Source organism: Helianthus annuus, chromosome 4 (genome assembly GCF_002127325.2).
Source record: "Helianthus annuus cultivar XRQ/B chromosome 4, HanXRQr2.0-SUNRISE, whole genome shotgun sequence".
NCBI classification, from domain to species: domain Eukaryota; kingdom Viridiplantae; phylum Streptophyta; class Magnoliopsida; order Asterales; family Asteraceae; genus Helianthus; species Helianthus annuus.
This window is the reverse complement of record NC_035436.2, coordinates 126,798,698-126,816,157: the sequence shown is the minus strand read 5'-3', so window position 1 is coordinate 126,816,157 and position 17,460 is coordinate 126,798,698. Positions and strand designations below refer to the sequence as shown.

The window sequence follows — 17,460 nt, the reverse complement described above, 5'->3', positions numbered from 1 at the left end:
GGGTTTCGGTGGACTGAACTCAACGGCGATGACGACGGGCGTAAAATGTAAATGACTTTCAAAATATGAAATTATTTAAAGTTGTGTCTAACAAGCTAGTAAATATTGTAAGCTTTTCCTGATTTGGTTTCTACTATGTTCTTGACTGGTTTCGTTGTTATTGATGTGTGATTTAATCTATATGTGGTTGTTTTTCGGGGTGTTGTTTTGTTTCTGCAAGGTGTTTGATGATTTGCCACAGTGATGCAGTCTGATCAGAGAATAAAACAAAGAAGAAAGGTAAATTTACCATTTTATTGTTTGATGGTAAGGATTTCATCTAATGTTGTAAAGATCCATGGAGGTTGATTTTGTTTTAGTATTATTTGCATTATATGCGACAAAAAAATTAATTAGCTTATACTGTAAACCGTTTACATTGTGAAACAGAAGGCTAAGTCGAGTTGAACCATCACAAGAGCTTACTAGGTATGTAATGATACTTGCTTAATACACAACCAAAGCATGTCAACTAAGTCGGTTTTGGCACTAGAAGCATTCGGTCAATTTTCCATTTTTAAGACAATGAGTATCCCTTTCGGGAATCCTAACATGACAATTATTCGGAAAGCTAAAACGATAAACACACTTTAACCACCTAAAATTGTTCTTTAACGTGCAATTGATAAATGTCTATGAAAATCTCTTAAAAATAAGTTAGTCATCCGTTAGGAGTTTTCTAACCTCACTTAATCAAGGAAAGTGACACCGATAAACACAATGCAACCACCGAGACAAGCATAAACTAGATTAAATCACAACCGAGTTCATTTTATAAATCTTGCACATAAATTCACCAAGATAGGAATTTTGGCCTAAACTACTAACTAAGCTAACAAATCATGGCAAGAATTCATAACAACACCATTTAACCCGTTAAGGTCCTTACGTGACGGCAAGCTTTCTGGATTAATAATAATTACATTTTATTAAACCACTAACCATTTCTAGTATCATGGTGTCCACATTTTAACCAAGCTAAACTAGTTAACCATGTTTAAAGTTTACTAATACATGATTAATTAAGCTTCATTTTTCAACTATCTCAACTAACCAAGTACCAATCATCCAACACAATTACTTATAATCAAGAAATCAATATCAATAACAAGGTTGCAAACTAATCATCAAAGATTAACATAGAAAATACTTCCAGATGTCATTACAAACAAAGATTAACATACTAATGGCTATATTCAAGCAAGGGATTGTGGTGTTTTTGCCCAAAGGCTACAATAATACATAAATATTAATCTAAATGCTTGAAAGATTAACAAAATTCTGGAAAGATTAGAAAACCAAACCATAAACAAGCACTAGATTAAGAATCTGGAAGATAACGAAGCTTATCGGCACAATGTGGCTTGAATCCGGGTGAAAGCAGAAGCCTCCGGAGCCTGAAAATCACCAGAATTGCTCCCAAAATGTCCAGAGTTACGAGCAGAATGTTTTTGCAAGTTTTTATTTAATTTCGATCTCGCACGGTCGTTCTTCAGATCGCACGACCGTTCACTTTATGAATTATTGGAGGTATGGTCCACCATACTGCATGACGTCATCAGAGTTGACTGATTTTCGATCCCGCACGACCGTTCTTCAGATCACATGATCATGCATTTCCAGGATCATGTTGCACGAACAACTGCACTAGTGGTGCAGTTCCGGGGTTATGCTGATCATCGAATCCTCACGGGGTGCAAACAGACGCACGCCCGTGCGTTACCGGAATATGCTTTCATGCTGGGTCGCACCCTCGTTCACTGCCGGGCTGGACTGTTTTGTCGGATATGCACGGTCGTTCCACTCAATGCACGACCGTGCCATTTGCGCAGGTCAGAATCTTCACAGAATGTCCGCAGCTTTGTCGTTTCGTCCGGAAAGTCCTCGTTTTCACTATCATCTTGTCTGGTATGCTATTTTAGGCCTGTAAACAAAAGTATACATGATTAAGTATCCGAATGACGGTTTTACGGCCGAAAACACATAAAATGGGGATAAAATGGGGGACTAAAATATGTGTAAATTAGCGAATATCAGAAAGCATATATTTTTCTAAGACTGAAATGTTATTAAGTTACTAGATATTTTTATGGGGTGTGTATATCATCTTTTATGTTGTCTATATATGATGATTATTAAGTTACTAGATATTTTTATGGGGTGTGTATATTTGCGAGTGGACAACTTATTATTTTTAATATTAATATGAACTATATCCTTGACTCAACATTAATATCTTTACATGTGCTTGACCATTTATATGTGTAAATTTCAGGCCATCAACCAATAGGATATTGATATTTTGAAGCGAAGAAAACTTATTTCTCTTAAGTGATAATTCTTTCTAAAAGCAACATTTTAACGCATCTTACTTTATGTTGTGCCAACTAGATTTGTACATTCCTAAAAGGTGTTATTATGTCTTCTGTCTAAAAGAAATAAAATCTTATTTAAGATTCAACTGCTCATGCCAATGAAGTAAAGACTAACTTAGTTTTTACAATTTACAGGTAAGAGATTCTTATTTTACATGGTGGAAAGAGCACTTGAAAACGGATTTGTAAGGATACCAGACTCATATCTTACAAGCATTAGTTTGTACCTCATATAAGTTATTATTGAAAAATAAATAAATTTTTTTTTCTCACTGATTATTCTTCGCCATATTAAGCATACCAATTATATTGAGTTAACTGAATATTCACGAGTCAATTGATACTGATGTCAACATATCTATTTGCAGAACATGCCTTTTTTGTTATCTTCTGATTTGTATTTGAACATTTTTGGTTCTTTTTAAAATAAACCGACCACTATTTGCTGATTCATAGAGAAGACCCTGCTTTCATAGAGCAAGAAACAAAACAACAGATTATTGTCACAGGTATCAAGGAAACATTTTGCTTAGTTTGTTGTATTGATCATATACTATAAATGTTTACCATCATTTTTTACTTCATCATTGCAGGTCAAAACATAGGAAGTTGGTCAAGGATGGTTTTATCACTCGAAAGCCAACAATATTCACTCCAAGTCTCGGGCACGATGTGAAGCTTGTGCTCCGTAAACACACACGATGTAGGACACCATCTTTTATCAAAGAAACAATGTGTTTTGGTCTCAAAAATTGTTTATTTGTGTTTTACAATTTCACGTTTTGATTTTAAGTTCAATTTCAAGCTTTAAATCGCTTTCTGGAAAGTTAAACGCGAACTGATACGTAAACGTAACCAGTTTAATGTGGCAAACACTCCGGAACAGTGGTATAGGCTTAACATACCTTAAATAACTTTTATATAACTTATAAATAAGTTTTGAAGGCTTTGGTGTGTCAAAAGCAAGTTTATTCACTCTCAGGGACTATTTGCCTCAAACTGCGAAAGTCTGCTGATTCGTATAGTGACAAATGTTTCAGAACTTGATCATAAGCTAAACGTACCCTAAATATCCTTTACATAGCTTAGAAATAGGCTTTGAGGGGTTCGTTATGCGAAAATATGCTTACTTGATCAATAGGGACTAAAAGCATAAAAAACTGCGTGAGTTTGCATTTACGCGCATAACTTACGTTCTGAATATATTCGGGCATCCAAAAATTTTTGTAATCATTAAAATATTTTATTTTAGTGTTTGGAATGTTAGAATTTCACTCGTCGCGTAATTTGGATCGATTTCGCGTTCGTTACGACTTCCGTCGTAATTAACCGAACAACACGATCATACGACCAAACGAACCGAAATCCGAGATGTTTTTGAGCATATTTTAAGTTCCCTATACTTTAACTTCATTTTAGAGCTTTGAAATGAGGTTAACGGGGTTTAAACGTGTAAAAAATGCATCAAATATCAAGTTTTGGACTTGCAGGGACTGTTTTTGACATTCTGCCAAACTTCCCTCGCGGGGCGCGTAAGCTGAGGGGTAATGCTACGCGGGGCGCGATATACCTTCAGCACAGAAACATTGAACCTGGTCTTTTCAGCTGTTTTTGATGGTTTTGTTCATGGTTTTTCAATACCATATGATGAATTTTGATGGTTTTATTGCTCCCATTGTATATTAAAACCATGTGCCCAAATGTAAGGCCTAGATTGAAGCTCAATTATCGAGAAATGATCCTAACGGTTCTCCAAAATCTATATAAACCCAAGCCTTTCATTTGTTTTCCTCACACTTTGATCTGAGTTTTCTCTAAGTTGAGGTTCAAAAACTTCATACCTGAGTATTCTCAGATCAAATCTTCATAGCTTGGACCCTTTGTAAGTTTCTTTCATGTTTTTATTGCTTTTCAAGCGTGAAAGTCAAACAGTGTTTGACTTTCTGCTTTGACCAGTCTATGGTCAACACAAAGTTCGTTTGAACTTTGCGACATGAGCGTAATCACGATGGTTATAGTCCCTTGTGACTATACCTACTTATTACCACGTTGATTAGGCGTAGTGACGAGTCATAGTTTCGATCAAAATACGTGCCTATGAGTATTTTGCAACCAAACTATTCTTGGGTATCAAAACCGTTTGTTTTGATATCAAACTTGTTTTCTAGCTTAGTTAAACATGTTTTAACATGTTTAAATCGTCACTCTTAGTTTAGTGCTTATATAGGGTCATAAGATAAGCGGTCTAAACAACCGCTTAGACTTTCGAACCCGACCCGTTTGGTTGATCTTTAGGATCTGACCAAACATATATTGTGACCATAGTTGTATAGGGAATAACCTTCCGAGGTTATACCTTATGGTCACTTTGTTTAGTTAGTCGTATGATAGGTAGTTTATATGCCTTGGGAAAATGACCAAAATACCCTTTTTGCGCATAATTTCATTTTAAGCATATGTAACACATATTTTGACATCTAAACTGATTATATAACCTAATTAGATATGTTAAGGCATATAATACTTGTTATAGGACTAGTTAGGCGTCTCGAACGCGCTTTCGCGCGAACGACGCGTTAAAGTAGCATAAGCTACCTTAATAGGTCGTAATGGGTCGTAAGCACTTAGGATAGGTTCCGATTTAGAATATAGGATTTGTTAAACCATATCACATGAGTTCCAATACTCATTTGGTTTACAAGACCTCATTTTACCCGATCTTCCGATTTAGGTGTCAATTCACTAACATAGTATCCGTTACCCTAGGAACCGCTTCAACACTTGAACTCTTGGTCTTTTGAGCTTTGTTATACCCTTTGAGCCGGAACTATACACAATCCTAGGCGAGTACATAGTTCCCCTCTTTTACTGTTTTCAAATGTTTTGGGGTGATTCATATGTGTAATCGATTGGTTTTCAAAATGTATGACATATATGTGTTCACTAAGTGCTTTTATGTGTATTATTCCGATTATGCAAATGCGATGTTTATCTGAATCCTTAAATGATCTACCTATCTTCATAGTTATATTCTTATAGGATATTTGAAGTACAGTCTTAGATCTTCCTATCTTCATAGTAAGGTTTTTTAAGAAATACTTTGCGACTCGATGGTTGGTTGTGTGTAGATTGTTGGTGATTTAGATAACGAAACTAGGTAATACTATAAGCACATGGTGGATACGCCGCTGGTACTTCCTATATATAAGTGTGCCTATTGTATTACCCTTCGTGGCGTTATCCTGAATCACCATTAGGAATTAGGGTATTGTGATACAGTGATTCGATGTGACAAGAACCTGATCCCTGAAGTATCCATCTATCTTCATAGCTAGATATACTTATAGGATGTTTAGAGTACTAATATTGGAGCCCCTGTTTGGACTCATTGTGTACTTTAATGCATGTTAGATTAGACAAGGTGACAAGAACCTGATCCCTGTAGTATCTATCTATCTATCTATCTATCTTCATAGCTAGACCTATATGGGATGTTTAGAGTACTAATATTGGAGCCCCTGTTTGGATTCATTGTGTACTTTAATGCATGTTTACGAGATGGAACAAGTTGGAGATTATGTGTTTATGTGGTAGTTGTGATTTAGATAACGAAACGGGTGTAATAAAATAAGAACATGGTGGATACGCCGCTGGTACTTCCTATATATAAGTGTTCTTATTTTATTATTCTTGTAGCGTTATGTGGATCACTTTAGGATTTTATGTATGATTGTTTCAATGTTTGATTATCGAAATCTTCATAGAATCTCCCATATTTTTATATGTTAGATTCTTAAGAAGATATCTGAAGTATTATCACGACTCATTGATTTGATTTATATAATACTTACAGAAGTTTTGATTTATTTCAAAACAGTTATTATTAATCCTTGATTGGATTTCTAATAACATATTAATGAGTTTTTACGATGGTTTAAACGAGATTACAATGTAAGGCATAAAAATGACTTAGTAATAATCATATTGCCATATACAAACCTATTTTGTCACGAGTTTTCACAATTAAGATTACGTATTGCAAATGCTAAATTTTTGCCATTCTTTGGCTTCAAGATTTATTTTCAATTGACAGCTCTCGTAGCTGTTAAAGTATTGCAATACTAAATGTTTTGCCATTTATTTGGCTGATAAAACCTAAGTATTCGCCGACATTTTTATGCTGACTGTTTTTCACATATGTTTCAGGTTTTCGACTGTTCAAGCATGCAACGCATAGGACTGCATATGGGCCTTAGACTTCTAAACTAAAAGAACAATTACATGTATTCTTTGTTTGTAAAACAATGTTAATGATATTGAAACAATTTAGTACCAGTAGTTGTGAGCAATTTGTAACGTGACTCCCCGATATTTCCGCCGCGTGTTGTTGTATTACGCGATTGGGGTGTTACACACGACACATGAAAGAAGCCAAGAGAAAAGGCCAACATTCTCTATATGGTAAGTTTTATTTATGAATTACCACCTAGTACTTCTATGCCTTTTAGGTACGCACTTACAGCAAAAGATGTTTTTGTATTTTCTTTGCAAAGTAGCGTGTATTTGGATGGTAGTTGATCTTCAACCAACTTTGGATAATGAAAAGAAATGACTAGGTATGTTAATCTATAGAGTTTTGATGCATTTTTACAATATAGCTTAAGTAAGAATCATCATGATATGTCCCGTCGATGCCCTTTGAGCATCTAGACTGGCTCTACCATAACTGATACATGCAACAAATGGTTTAAATTTGTTGACCTTTTTTATGTTGAATAATAGGGGGATGCTTCTTGGCGTGTCTAATACCGCGGGAGTCTTGCTGGTGTCTTTGGCAATGCAGCCACTGGTAACATCTTGCAACATGGTACACTTTTATCCCTCACTACAATGAAACTATAGTTATCAGGTGGCGATCTCGGCTCATTTTCTCTTGAACGAGTCTCTTTGGGTTATGTATTATCTCCAATAGGTCAAATAGGTAAACTGAAAATAAGCTTTGGAGGTTTATGGTTTAGATGCGTCAAACAAGATGGACATCTTTCAAAGTTTAATTTCCATGTTCACATCCTTCTAATCATTTTTGATTAGGTATGCTTAATCTCCAAAATTTATGAACACGGTATGGCATCTAAGGTTTTTATTTTGGGATTTATTAATTACGATGGGATTTTATAAGATATTAAATCAAAGTGAACAGGGGAAACTGTTATGGTTATCCACAGCTGTTAATCATCTGATATGAATTCTTCCTCCCTTAACACTGCACAAATATGCATAATATTATGGCTTTTTGTATACACATATTTTTACGACTTTTTTTTACTGTAATTGATGGTTTTTTCTTGGGTTTTCTTCCAATATTATTGATAATGGCTACGGTAATTGCAATTTTTGTAGGAACTCTGTTAGCTTCTTTCTTTCGGTGGCTAATATTTTTGCTTCATCTGTGTTTTTTGGTAATGAAGTCTGGCTTAATGCAACGTAAGATTATACTTCTACTCTGCTTTATGTTTAACTTTTAAGTGGATTGTCGCTTACTAATGCACCTCTTTTTCAAAGGTCCTACAAGTGTATGCTAAGGGTCTTGCAACTGTACAAGTAGGTGCAGGTGTATGTTTCTACAATTTTTTATAATAAGAAAATAATAGCCTGGGAAAAATATAAATTATTGTGGTTTACTTTTTTCGTTAAAGAAAGGGCTTAATCGATCTCATCTGGATAGAGGTAAGCAAAGAAGAAAGGTAAATTTATCATTTTATTGTTTGATGGTAATGATTTCATCTAATGCTGTAAAGATCAATGGAGGTTGATTTTCTTTTAGTATCATTTGCAACAAACATCATTGCAAGCAGAAGAAGCTTCATCACAAGGAATGGATGCATTGCAGCAATGAATTCGTTAGGTGATGATTGTTTTTCAATTGGTATACGAGGAATGCAAAGTTATCGGTTACGAAGCTCCAGAAAACACAAGTATTAGATTAATAGGTTCTCCATTCTTATTTCGCACAAGAGAAACTTCACTTCATTTTATGTATTCGTTCTAATTATATCCATATAGGACGTGATTTTTTTTTACTTTATGAACCTTTTGTATTGGATAAGAATTTTGTATAAACATTTTTGATATGTTCATTATAAACGTATAATGTTTTTTTTTTGTCAATACTTGAAAACATATCATTTCTCAACACCGCGAAATTCGCGGGTATTAGCACTAGTGTTTTAATAAGTGCAATGTTTGGGAGGAAGAGATCTGGCGATCTAATGGTGGTAGGGAAACTGCTGATAGAAATGGTGGATAGAGGGTTTATCCCTCGTAAGTTCACCTTCAATCGAATCTTGAAGGAAATCAGGTATGATATAAATTTATTGGAAATCAGGATTTTGCCAAAGGATACTTATAACACAGAGCAGATGTGGTCGTCTCCCTCGTCATCTCAGATTATGATATAAATTTATTTTGCCAAAGTTTCTGGAACATGTGTCTTGTTGTGATGTCGGTTGAAAAATGTTGTTGGATATTGGATAGGCGTGTGAGAGATTTTGTCGGCTTAAGGGGCTTCATATAACTTCATCGGTCCCATATTATAAGCGGTTTTGGAAATATTTCAGGCAATGACTACTGCTAGCGGGTGCTTTGCGGCTTCTTGCTGCGTCTCGGTCAAGGAAATCAGGTACCATATCATTTTTATATCTTATTATATAAACAATGTCGCTCAACTTGTTCAGATCTGTTCCTTTTTCACATGTTTTACTAATAAAGAAACAAAACTGAAAAATTTGTTGCCAGAAATGAAGAGCCCGCTGGAGAAGATGACCGGAGCCGGAGAAGATGACCGGAAAACATGGGGGTGTGGGAAAGATGAAGCCTTGAAACTTTGTAAAGTGGGTCCCATCTTTAATTGTTTTGATTCTTTTTTAAAACAAAATAACTAAGATGAAATACCCATAATACGCTTGACTTAAATAAATCTAACTGAGTAATTTAACTCAGTTTGATATAAATGACTTAAAGTGATATAAAACATATGTTTTTTTGGACATAAAATGAAATTAAACTTTTAAAAAGCACGTTTCAAAATTCAGATAATACATAAAGGATAAAAAGTGAAATTTATTATATATATATATATATATATATATATATATATATATATATATATAGGGGAGGGTTTAAACGAGAACGTTAAATATTGTGAGAACCATGAGAACAAATGAAAAAACCATGAGAACTTGGTCAAAAACAATTCAAATTCAAAATTTTTTTTCTACACTTATCATTATTATTCGAATACAATGTTAGAAATTTAATTTACACGTTTAAATTTACATGAATTCGTAAATAAAGAAAATTTACACATGTGTAAGTTTGCCATTTACACATGTGTAAATCTGTTATATTTACACATGTGTAAAAAATCTAAAAAGAGTGATTTTGAAAGGAGAAATGAATTATTTGATGTTATAAATTCTTGTTTTGATGTTATATCTTAATTACAATGAGGTTTGTATTAAAAAAAATTGGTTTTGATTGGTTTTTTCATTCGTTCTCACGGTTCTCGCAATATTTAGCGTTCTCAAGATAGCCCTCCCCTATATATATATATATATATATATATGTATATATATATATATATGTATATATATATATGTATATATATATATATATGTATATATATATAGATACACATACACATACACACACTTCAATTTATATATACCACATTTTCATGGGGGGAATGGTGTCAGGCAGCTGTCTAGCACTTTCCTATTAGTCTAGCCAAATTATGATTTTGTTTCGTTTCAATTTACAGTTTTGCCATTTATTTTTTTCTTCTCCTAGACAAATTACGATTTTGCCCTCAGCTCAAATTTATAGTTTTGCGCCATCGTTTTAGTGTTGACTCGGTGTAATTTTTATTCATGTCAAGCGACTGCCCTGCACACGCTCATTTGTCATGAAAAATTAATTTGACCCCAGTTTAAAATTATAGTTTTTCTAATGTTTTTTTTAGCAATAGTATGGTAGTGTTTTGTTTTTTATGGTTGACTCGATTCAATTTTTGTGAGATCGTGTTATGAGTAATATCGACAAGTAACCGAAACACAAATATACATGCTATGAAAGAGAAATATTCGGCTTAGTGTCCCGCAACGCAGGCGAAGCAAAAAACTAGGTAAACATATTCATAATGTAGTGACAAATCGCGCTTTGGTCAAAATGTGCTGCGAAACTGTTGACGTATAATACATGCAGCCTCCTTTGTTGGCTTCCATTTATTCATTTAAATAAATTGCTATTAGACCATTTCTAATCTGAGTTTGTTTACGCAGTAGCAGTACTCTTAATGGCGTCAGATCAGAAAACCTTCGTGTTTGATGAAGTCGCTAAGCACAATAAAGCCGATGATTGCTGGCTTATCATCTCCGGGAAGGTCCGATGATTTTTTATCTGATTCGAATATGACTGATCTGCTTAGTTTTTGTGGTTCATGGTTTTATTATTTCGTAATTGAAATTTTAATTTGAGATTTTGTACCTTGTTAAATTCAACGTTAGGGGTAATGGTAAGTTCCAATAGGCTGCAATATTAAAAGGGTAAAAAAGGTCATTTTATATAACTTTACATATTACATATTGAAAACCACGGACGCCAAATTTGTTACTCCTTGGGCGTTTTACTTTTGTCAAACCACAAAGACCATTCATGTGATTAACTCTTTTTGATATTATATGTTGTTCACTAACCGGAACTGCACCAGTGTGTTGGGGCGGGAGCTGACTAGGCAACAAGTTTGATACTTTGGTTGAGTACTTTTAAACTTTTTTTTTTCCAATATGAACTGACTGGTTATATGTTGAACCGTTTAAAACAAGATGCCGGATGATGGTTTGGCATGATGTAAAACTTTTATTATTTCTTTTCATACTAAAATCTCATTTAATTATTCATTTATTAGCCAGACATCATATTTTGTTTAGTTTATACTAATTATTTTTTAACGTTACAAATCTAGAACAAAAGATAAAACTAGTTCACTAACATAATGTATGTATAAATTATAAATTAGACGTCATCCGGTTTTTGAGTATTGGAATAATTATAAACTATTTTAATTGCTATACTTAGAGTGATTTTGAATCTAGAGGAAGAATGTGATAGACGATGAAATTGGCTTTTCCTTCCTCTCTCTCAAAACAAAACAAAACAACACAAAAAAGACACACACACACACACACACACACACACACACACATATATATATATATATATATATAGGACAAAGATCCGTTAGGAACCACCCTTTATTGCGAGAACCGCGAGAACCAGTGTGAACACATGGCAAAATTGTAAATATATTGAATTCTAACAAAAAAACACACGGTGTCATAATTGTAAATATATAGATCTGTAACATAAATACGTGTATCCCCTGTTTTAGGGTTTTCTTCATCCCCTGTTTTAGGGTTTTCTTCTTCGCATTTGTTCCCAATCCACAGTCTGCATCATCATCATCATCATCATCTACACTTTGATTGAGGTTCACGGCTGTTCACGGCGGCTTACCGGCGGCACACATGAGTTTACGGTGATTCTCGCGACATTATACAACAGTTTATCCCAGAAATTTCATTGCTGGGGCATTTGGGATTATTGCTACATATGGCGTCCTCTGATTCATCCCGTAATCTCGTGTTGAACCTACCGCATCCGATGATACTAACCCAGCAATTTCTGAATATCATCTTCATACATCTGATACTACCTATCTTGGTGGTCCATCTGCTGCCAAAACCTATATATGCTGTCAATCCAATTGAAAGTGGCAAAATTGTGTACACAACAGTTGATAGTCGACATTCCCTTCATGGATTTGAAATACCTACTATTGATTCCATGTCAATACCAGCTAATGTTACGGTTTCATCTGGGAATGCATCTGGGAATGTCAATATATCTGACTAATAGTTGTCGATTGACACTACTTCGACTGGTACAACACCCACAAGTAAAGAACAACCTCAATTGCAGTTCATTCGGTTTGAGACTAAAGGTATCCCATGTCCGTTTTGTGTAATTTGTATATTATTCAATGTTATACATGTTTAAAATATGTTCACATTCATATTCTGTTGTCACTAATTATTAATCAACAATATATGCACATGTGCACTGTGTTAACTGAACCATATTATGAATTATCATACATTATAAATAGATGCACATGTGCATGATGACGACAATTAATTTGTTATATTGTATATTAAATTACATTGCACATGTAATTTGTTAAATTTTCTTATTAAACTCACAGGAATGGTTACGGCTGCTCTACATTGTACGCCCAATGGCATCCCATATTGGATACCTGAAGTTGATGTTGAATACAAACCTGAAGTTGCAGTCCATTCGATTTGTGACTAAAGGTATTATGTTGACTGTAATTGATGTATATACTTTGTAAATGATATTATATTAAATGATATGCACATGTGCATTATATTTACTGTGATGATGTTGTATTAAATTATATGCACATGTGCATTATGTTGATTGTAAATGATATTGTATTAAATTATATGCAAATGTGCATTACGTTGAAAATTAGACCATGTCGTTGATGTATGGATTCTGAACAAGTTCCTTATGGATGACTATCCAATTATGTACAGGATGGCAGCAAACAAAAGGGCTTGGGTGGCGGACAACTACAAAAAGATAGGGGAGGCGACTGTGTGGTATTAGCAATGGAAGAACAATCCGACAACCGGGGATGCATTGGTGGAGTTTATGTAGCTTTTGGCGTTGCTGAGAGAGTACATCAGAATGAAGACGGGTCAATATGGGTGGGGTTGGCACTCGAAAAAATAAGTCGATTTTCAATGTTAAAACCGTTAGAGAGTATTTGTGTGTCACAAGCGGGGACCCGTCGAGTGGCTTTGTAATGATCTGGAATGGCTGGGCTACAACTAAAGCCAATATGTTAGCATGGAAAAGTGTCGAAGGCAGGTTATCGACAAAGACGGATCTGGAAAAAAAAAGGGAATTTAGATCAGCAACACATTGTGCCCGAGTTGCTGATCACGAGCAAGAAACTGTTGAACACATCCTCATTATGTGTTTGATGTCGAAAACGCTATGGTGGATGGTCAGAGCATGGCTGGCTGGGAGTAAAAGATTTACATTCTTACTCAACAGCGGCGAATATTCTCTCTTTTTTCGTGGAAGCTGGATATTCCTAAGAAGAAGAAAAAGACATGATGTGGATTATCAAATTTACATTTTGATTATGTTTTTTAGTTGTTTTCATGTGCATTACCAAACTTAATGTATTGACAGAAAGATGCACATGTGCATACATGTTTTTCTGTTTAACTTAACATGGTTATTTGATACGGAAAAAAAGATGCACACGCGCAATATACGTGTTCTAATAATGCTCTTACCCATACATATTTTTTAACAACATACCAGCACGCTTTGATACGTATATACATCGCTTTAATATACATAATACATCCTTTGACATACATAATACATCGACATATGATTACTAATTTTGCATAATGCACACATGCATCCATACATAATTTATCCTATACAACTACTGTCAACCAAATACACACACACACATCAGTTAGCCACTTACTACTGCCCAAACAAAAAAAAAAACACAAAAAAGAAAAAAAAACAAACACTACGTGTTTCATGTCCTCGAGTCACCCACATATAACATCCATAACATCATATCGTCTATTCATTTTTCCAGTTGTTGAGCACACCCTAGCATTCCTATTGCTTCAACGCCTCTTCGTCTAACATCTGCTTAACTCTTTCATCTTTGCTTAACTCTTTCATCTGTTAATCCATGTATTTTTTTTCCATCGATGATCTACAATGAGCATGTGTATCAACATTAATTTATGATCAACATATAAGATATACACACGTGCATCATTATATACACGTGCATGAACATTAAATACCTTAATAACATATGTTGACAAACTATGCACATGTGCATGTTAACATATTCTGTCAATCTATGCACATGTGCATAACTATATACCGCACAATTATACCTTATTAACATATTCCAAGATTCCTATTGCTTCAACGCCTCTTCGTCTAACATCTGCTTAACTCTTTCATCTTTGCTTAACTCTTTCATCTGTTAATCCATGTATTTTTTTTCCATTGATGATCTACAATGAGCATGTGTATCAACATTAATTTATGATCAACATATAAGATATACACACGTGCATCATTATATACATGTGCATAAACATTAAATACCTTAATAACATATGTTGACAAACTATGCACATGTGCATATTAACATATTCTGTCAATCTATGCACATGTGCATAACTATATACCGCACAATTATACCTTATTAACATATTCCAAAATGAAATACACATTCGCATAACTGTATATCACACCAAAAAACACCTAGATAAAACTAAATACCGACTACAGATCTTTGATGCATAGGTGAGACTCCTATTCAAAGTCATATGCATCAACATTATCTACCTTGTTAAACTATTATTTCAAACTATGCACACGTGCATATTAACCTATTATAACAATTTATGCACATGTGCATAACTATATAGATCACAAATTTAGTTTATTATCCTTTTATGTGTAATCATATTCTATCAAGCTATGCAAATGTGCATAACTATATGTCACACAATTATACCTAATCAACATGTTCTGTGTAAGCCTGTTCTGTTAGAAAAAATATGCACATGTGCATATCTATATAGACCACAACATTACCTTATTATCCCCTGTTCCGTGTAAGCATATTATGTCAAATTATGCACATGTGCATAACTATAGCTATGCACATGTGCATAACTATAGCTATGCACATGTGCATAACTATAGCTATGCACATGTGCATTAACATGACATAACTTATCAACAGTTATAATTTAGTAAAAAAAACCCTAACACTTACCAAATCAAATTTCGTGTTGCCCATCATATCTATCATTATAATCATGTTATTAACTTTATTTGCTCAAATTCACTATGACACACTCATTGAATCATCTATTTTATAATCATGTTGCCCTAATTACGAACGGATTAAAAATCCACAATGCTTAGAATCACGTTGCCCTAATTACGAATGGATGAAGAATGTACGGTCGATGATTATGTTCCTAATATATATTATGCGACTGACTTTGGACAAAATTTGGGAACTAACCTCGATTATATGACCATCTGCAGGTAAAATCTCAAATCTGATATAAAATCTCGATCGAGATGCTTCGATGCCTCGATATGTTGAACTGATGATGGTGAAGTGATGATTTATTCGAGACGATGATGTAATCGACGAACTGTTGAGTATTGTTGAGAGATTCAGGGACGAACTGTTGGTATTGTTGAGAGATTCAGGTTGAATGTTTAGAAATTTTGAGAGATCTGGATCTAATCATAGGTTGGAGAGAATGGACATGAAAGAGAATGGACATGAAAGTTTTTATTAAATGTAGTTTAATTACTGATTGAAGTCCGATGGTAAAAGGAATCAGGTAGCGAGTTTTTTTAAAACTTGTTTGTTATTTACAAAATTGCCCCCTGTTCACATTGGTTCTCGCGGTTCTCGCAATAAAGGTGGTTCTCGCATGAACCCTACCCTATATATATATATATATATATATATATGCTAACTACTTTGGCATTACCTACTACATACTAATAATAAACTACATTAATACTACTTTTAATATGTTGATGATTAACATTGTTAAAAAAACTAAACAAAATGTATCAGGTTTATGATGTAACCTTGTTTATGGATAATCATCCTGGAGGTGGTGAAGTTTGGCTAAGAGCAACCGGTATGTTTTTCCCATCACTTATGTAAAGAGAGTTGATTTTAGTTAGTTGGTTGGTTAGACTATGTGTTATGGGAGCTCCATTGAGATGTTAAGTGAAAAAAGGGTTGCTACGTAGGTACATTTTTCTTACCCTTCACACAACTAAGATGTGTTGTGGGTTTTAATTGGGGCTTTATGTGAAATGTGATGTTGAGTTGAGATTGCTTTAAATAATTGGTATATATATTAATCATTAATAAAGAAAAAATAAAACAAAAACCTTACCAAACTGCCCCACGCCCGTGACGCATGCCAAGCCCTCTCTAGCACCCATATGTGGCAGTGTTCTCGCCCCACGCCCTGCTGAGGTGGCATGGTTGACGCCTACAACACATAGCCTTACACTTAGTTAGCTAGTTAACGAGTTGGTTCATTGTTTTATTACTATAAACACACGGTTAGAAATCGTGTAACAATAAGCTATTAATAATTATATTTTCCCACGCCTTACACTTAGTTAGCTAGTTAACGAGTTGGTTCATTGTTTTATTACTATAAACACACGGTTAGAAATCGTGTAACAATAAGCAATTAATAATTATATTTTCCCACTTTACTTCTCTCTCAAGTTTAGTTTAGGTTAGATTTTCTCTAACTTCAACCCGAGGGTGAATCAAAACTAGCTTTTAAGCCAACGTTTTAACGTTTGTGACGCAGGCAAAGACGCAACAGTTGATTTTAGTGATGTCGATCATAGTGATATAGCTAAAGGAAAGATGGAAAAGTATTACATTGGCGAGATTGACCAGTCAACTATTCCTGTGAAACATTCCAATTCGAAACACACTTTGATTATCAAGGTATTACTTGTTGGAATTATGGTTGGTGCATTGGGAATACTATTTGCAGTCCTCTAAGGAAACGGTTATTAATGGAATACTTGTGCATTTTATGTATTCACTAAATCAAGTAACATTTTTCTTAAGATTTTAGTCTTTAGTTTACATATGTGAATTAAACGGTTTTGATTATATGTTGCTTGAATTTTACATGTATATTTGTGGGTAAATTGAACGAGCTTTTGGAAATCATTGGTTAGGTTTATCCACGACACACAATATATATACTCTTCATCGCCAATGGGTATGCTATAATTACACCCATACACGAACGTAACATGAAATTCA

The 17,460-nt window shown here is 34.2% G+C and overlaps 1 protein-coding gene across 1 annotated transcript; it reads left to right on the top strand.

Moving 5' to 3' along the window:
* The first annotated feature begins 10,759 nt into the window (after positions 1 to 10,759).
* On the top strand, positions 10,760 to 17,252 carry LOC110934584 (cytochrome b5). The gene is made up of 3 exons (XM_022177528.2): positions 10,760 to 10,854; positions 16,228 to 16,294; positions 16,991 to 17,252. The coding sequence occupies exons 1-3, from the start codon at positions 10,768 to 10,770 to the stop codon at positions 17,188 to 17,190; spliced, it is 354 nt and encodes a 117-aa protein (XP_022033220.1). The 5' UTR covers positions 10,760 to 10,767; the 3' UTR covers positions 17,191 to 17,252.
* The last annotated feature ends 208 nt before the right edge of the window (positions 17,253 to 17,460 follow it).

Excerpts from the sequence above, each read along its gene's own strand:
- LOC110934584 (XM_022177528.2), top strand. The coding sequence starts at position 10,768 with ATGGCGTCAGATCAGAAAACCTTCGTGTTTGATGAAGTCGCTAAGCAC. Across the intron at positions 10,855-16,227 it reads GGCTTATCATCTCCGGGAAG|GTTTATGATGTAACCTTGTT; the intron begins GTCCGATGATTT and ends AAAATGTATCAG. Across the intron at positions 16,295-16,990 it reads AGTTTGGCTAAGAGCAACCG|GCAAAGACGCAACAGTTGAT; the intron begins GTATGTTTTTCC and ends TTTGTGACGCAG.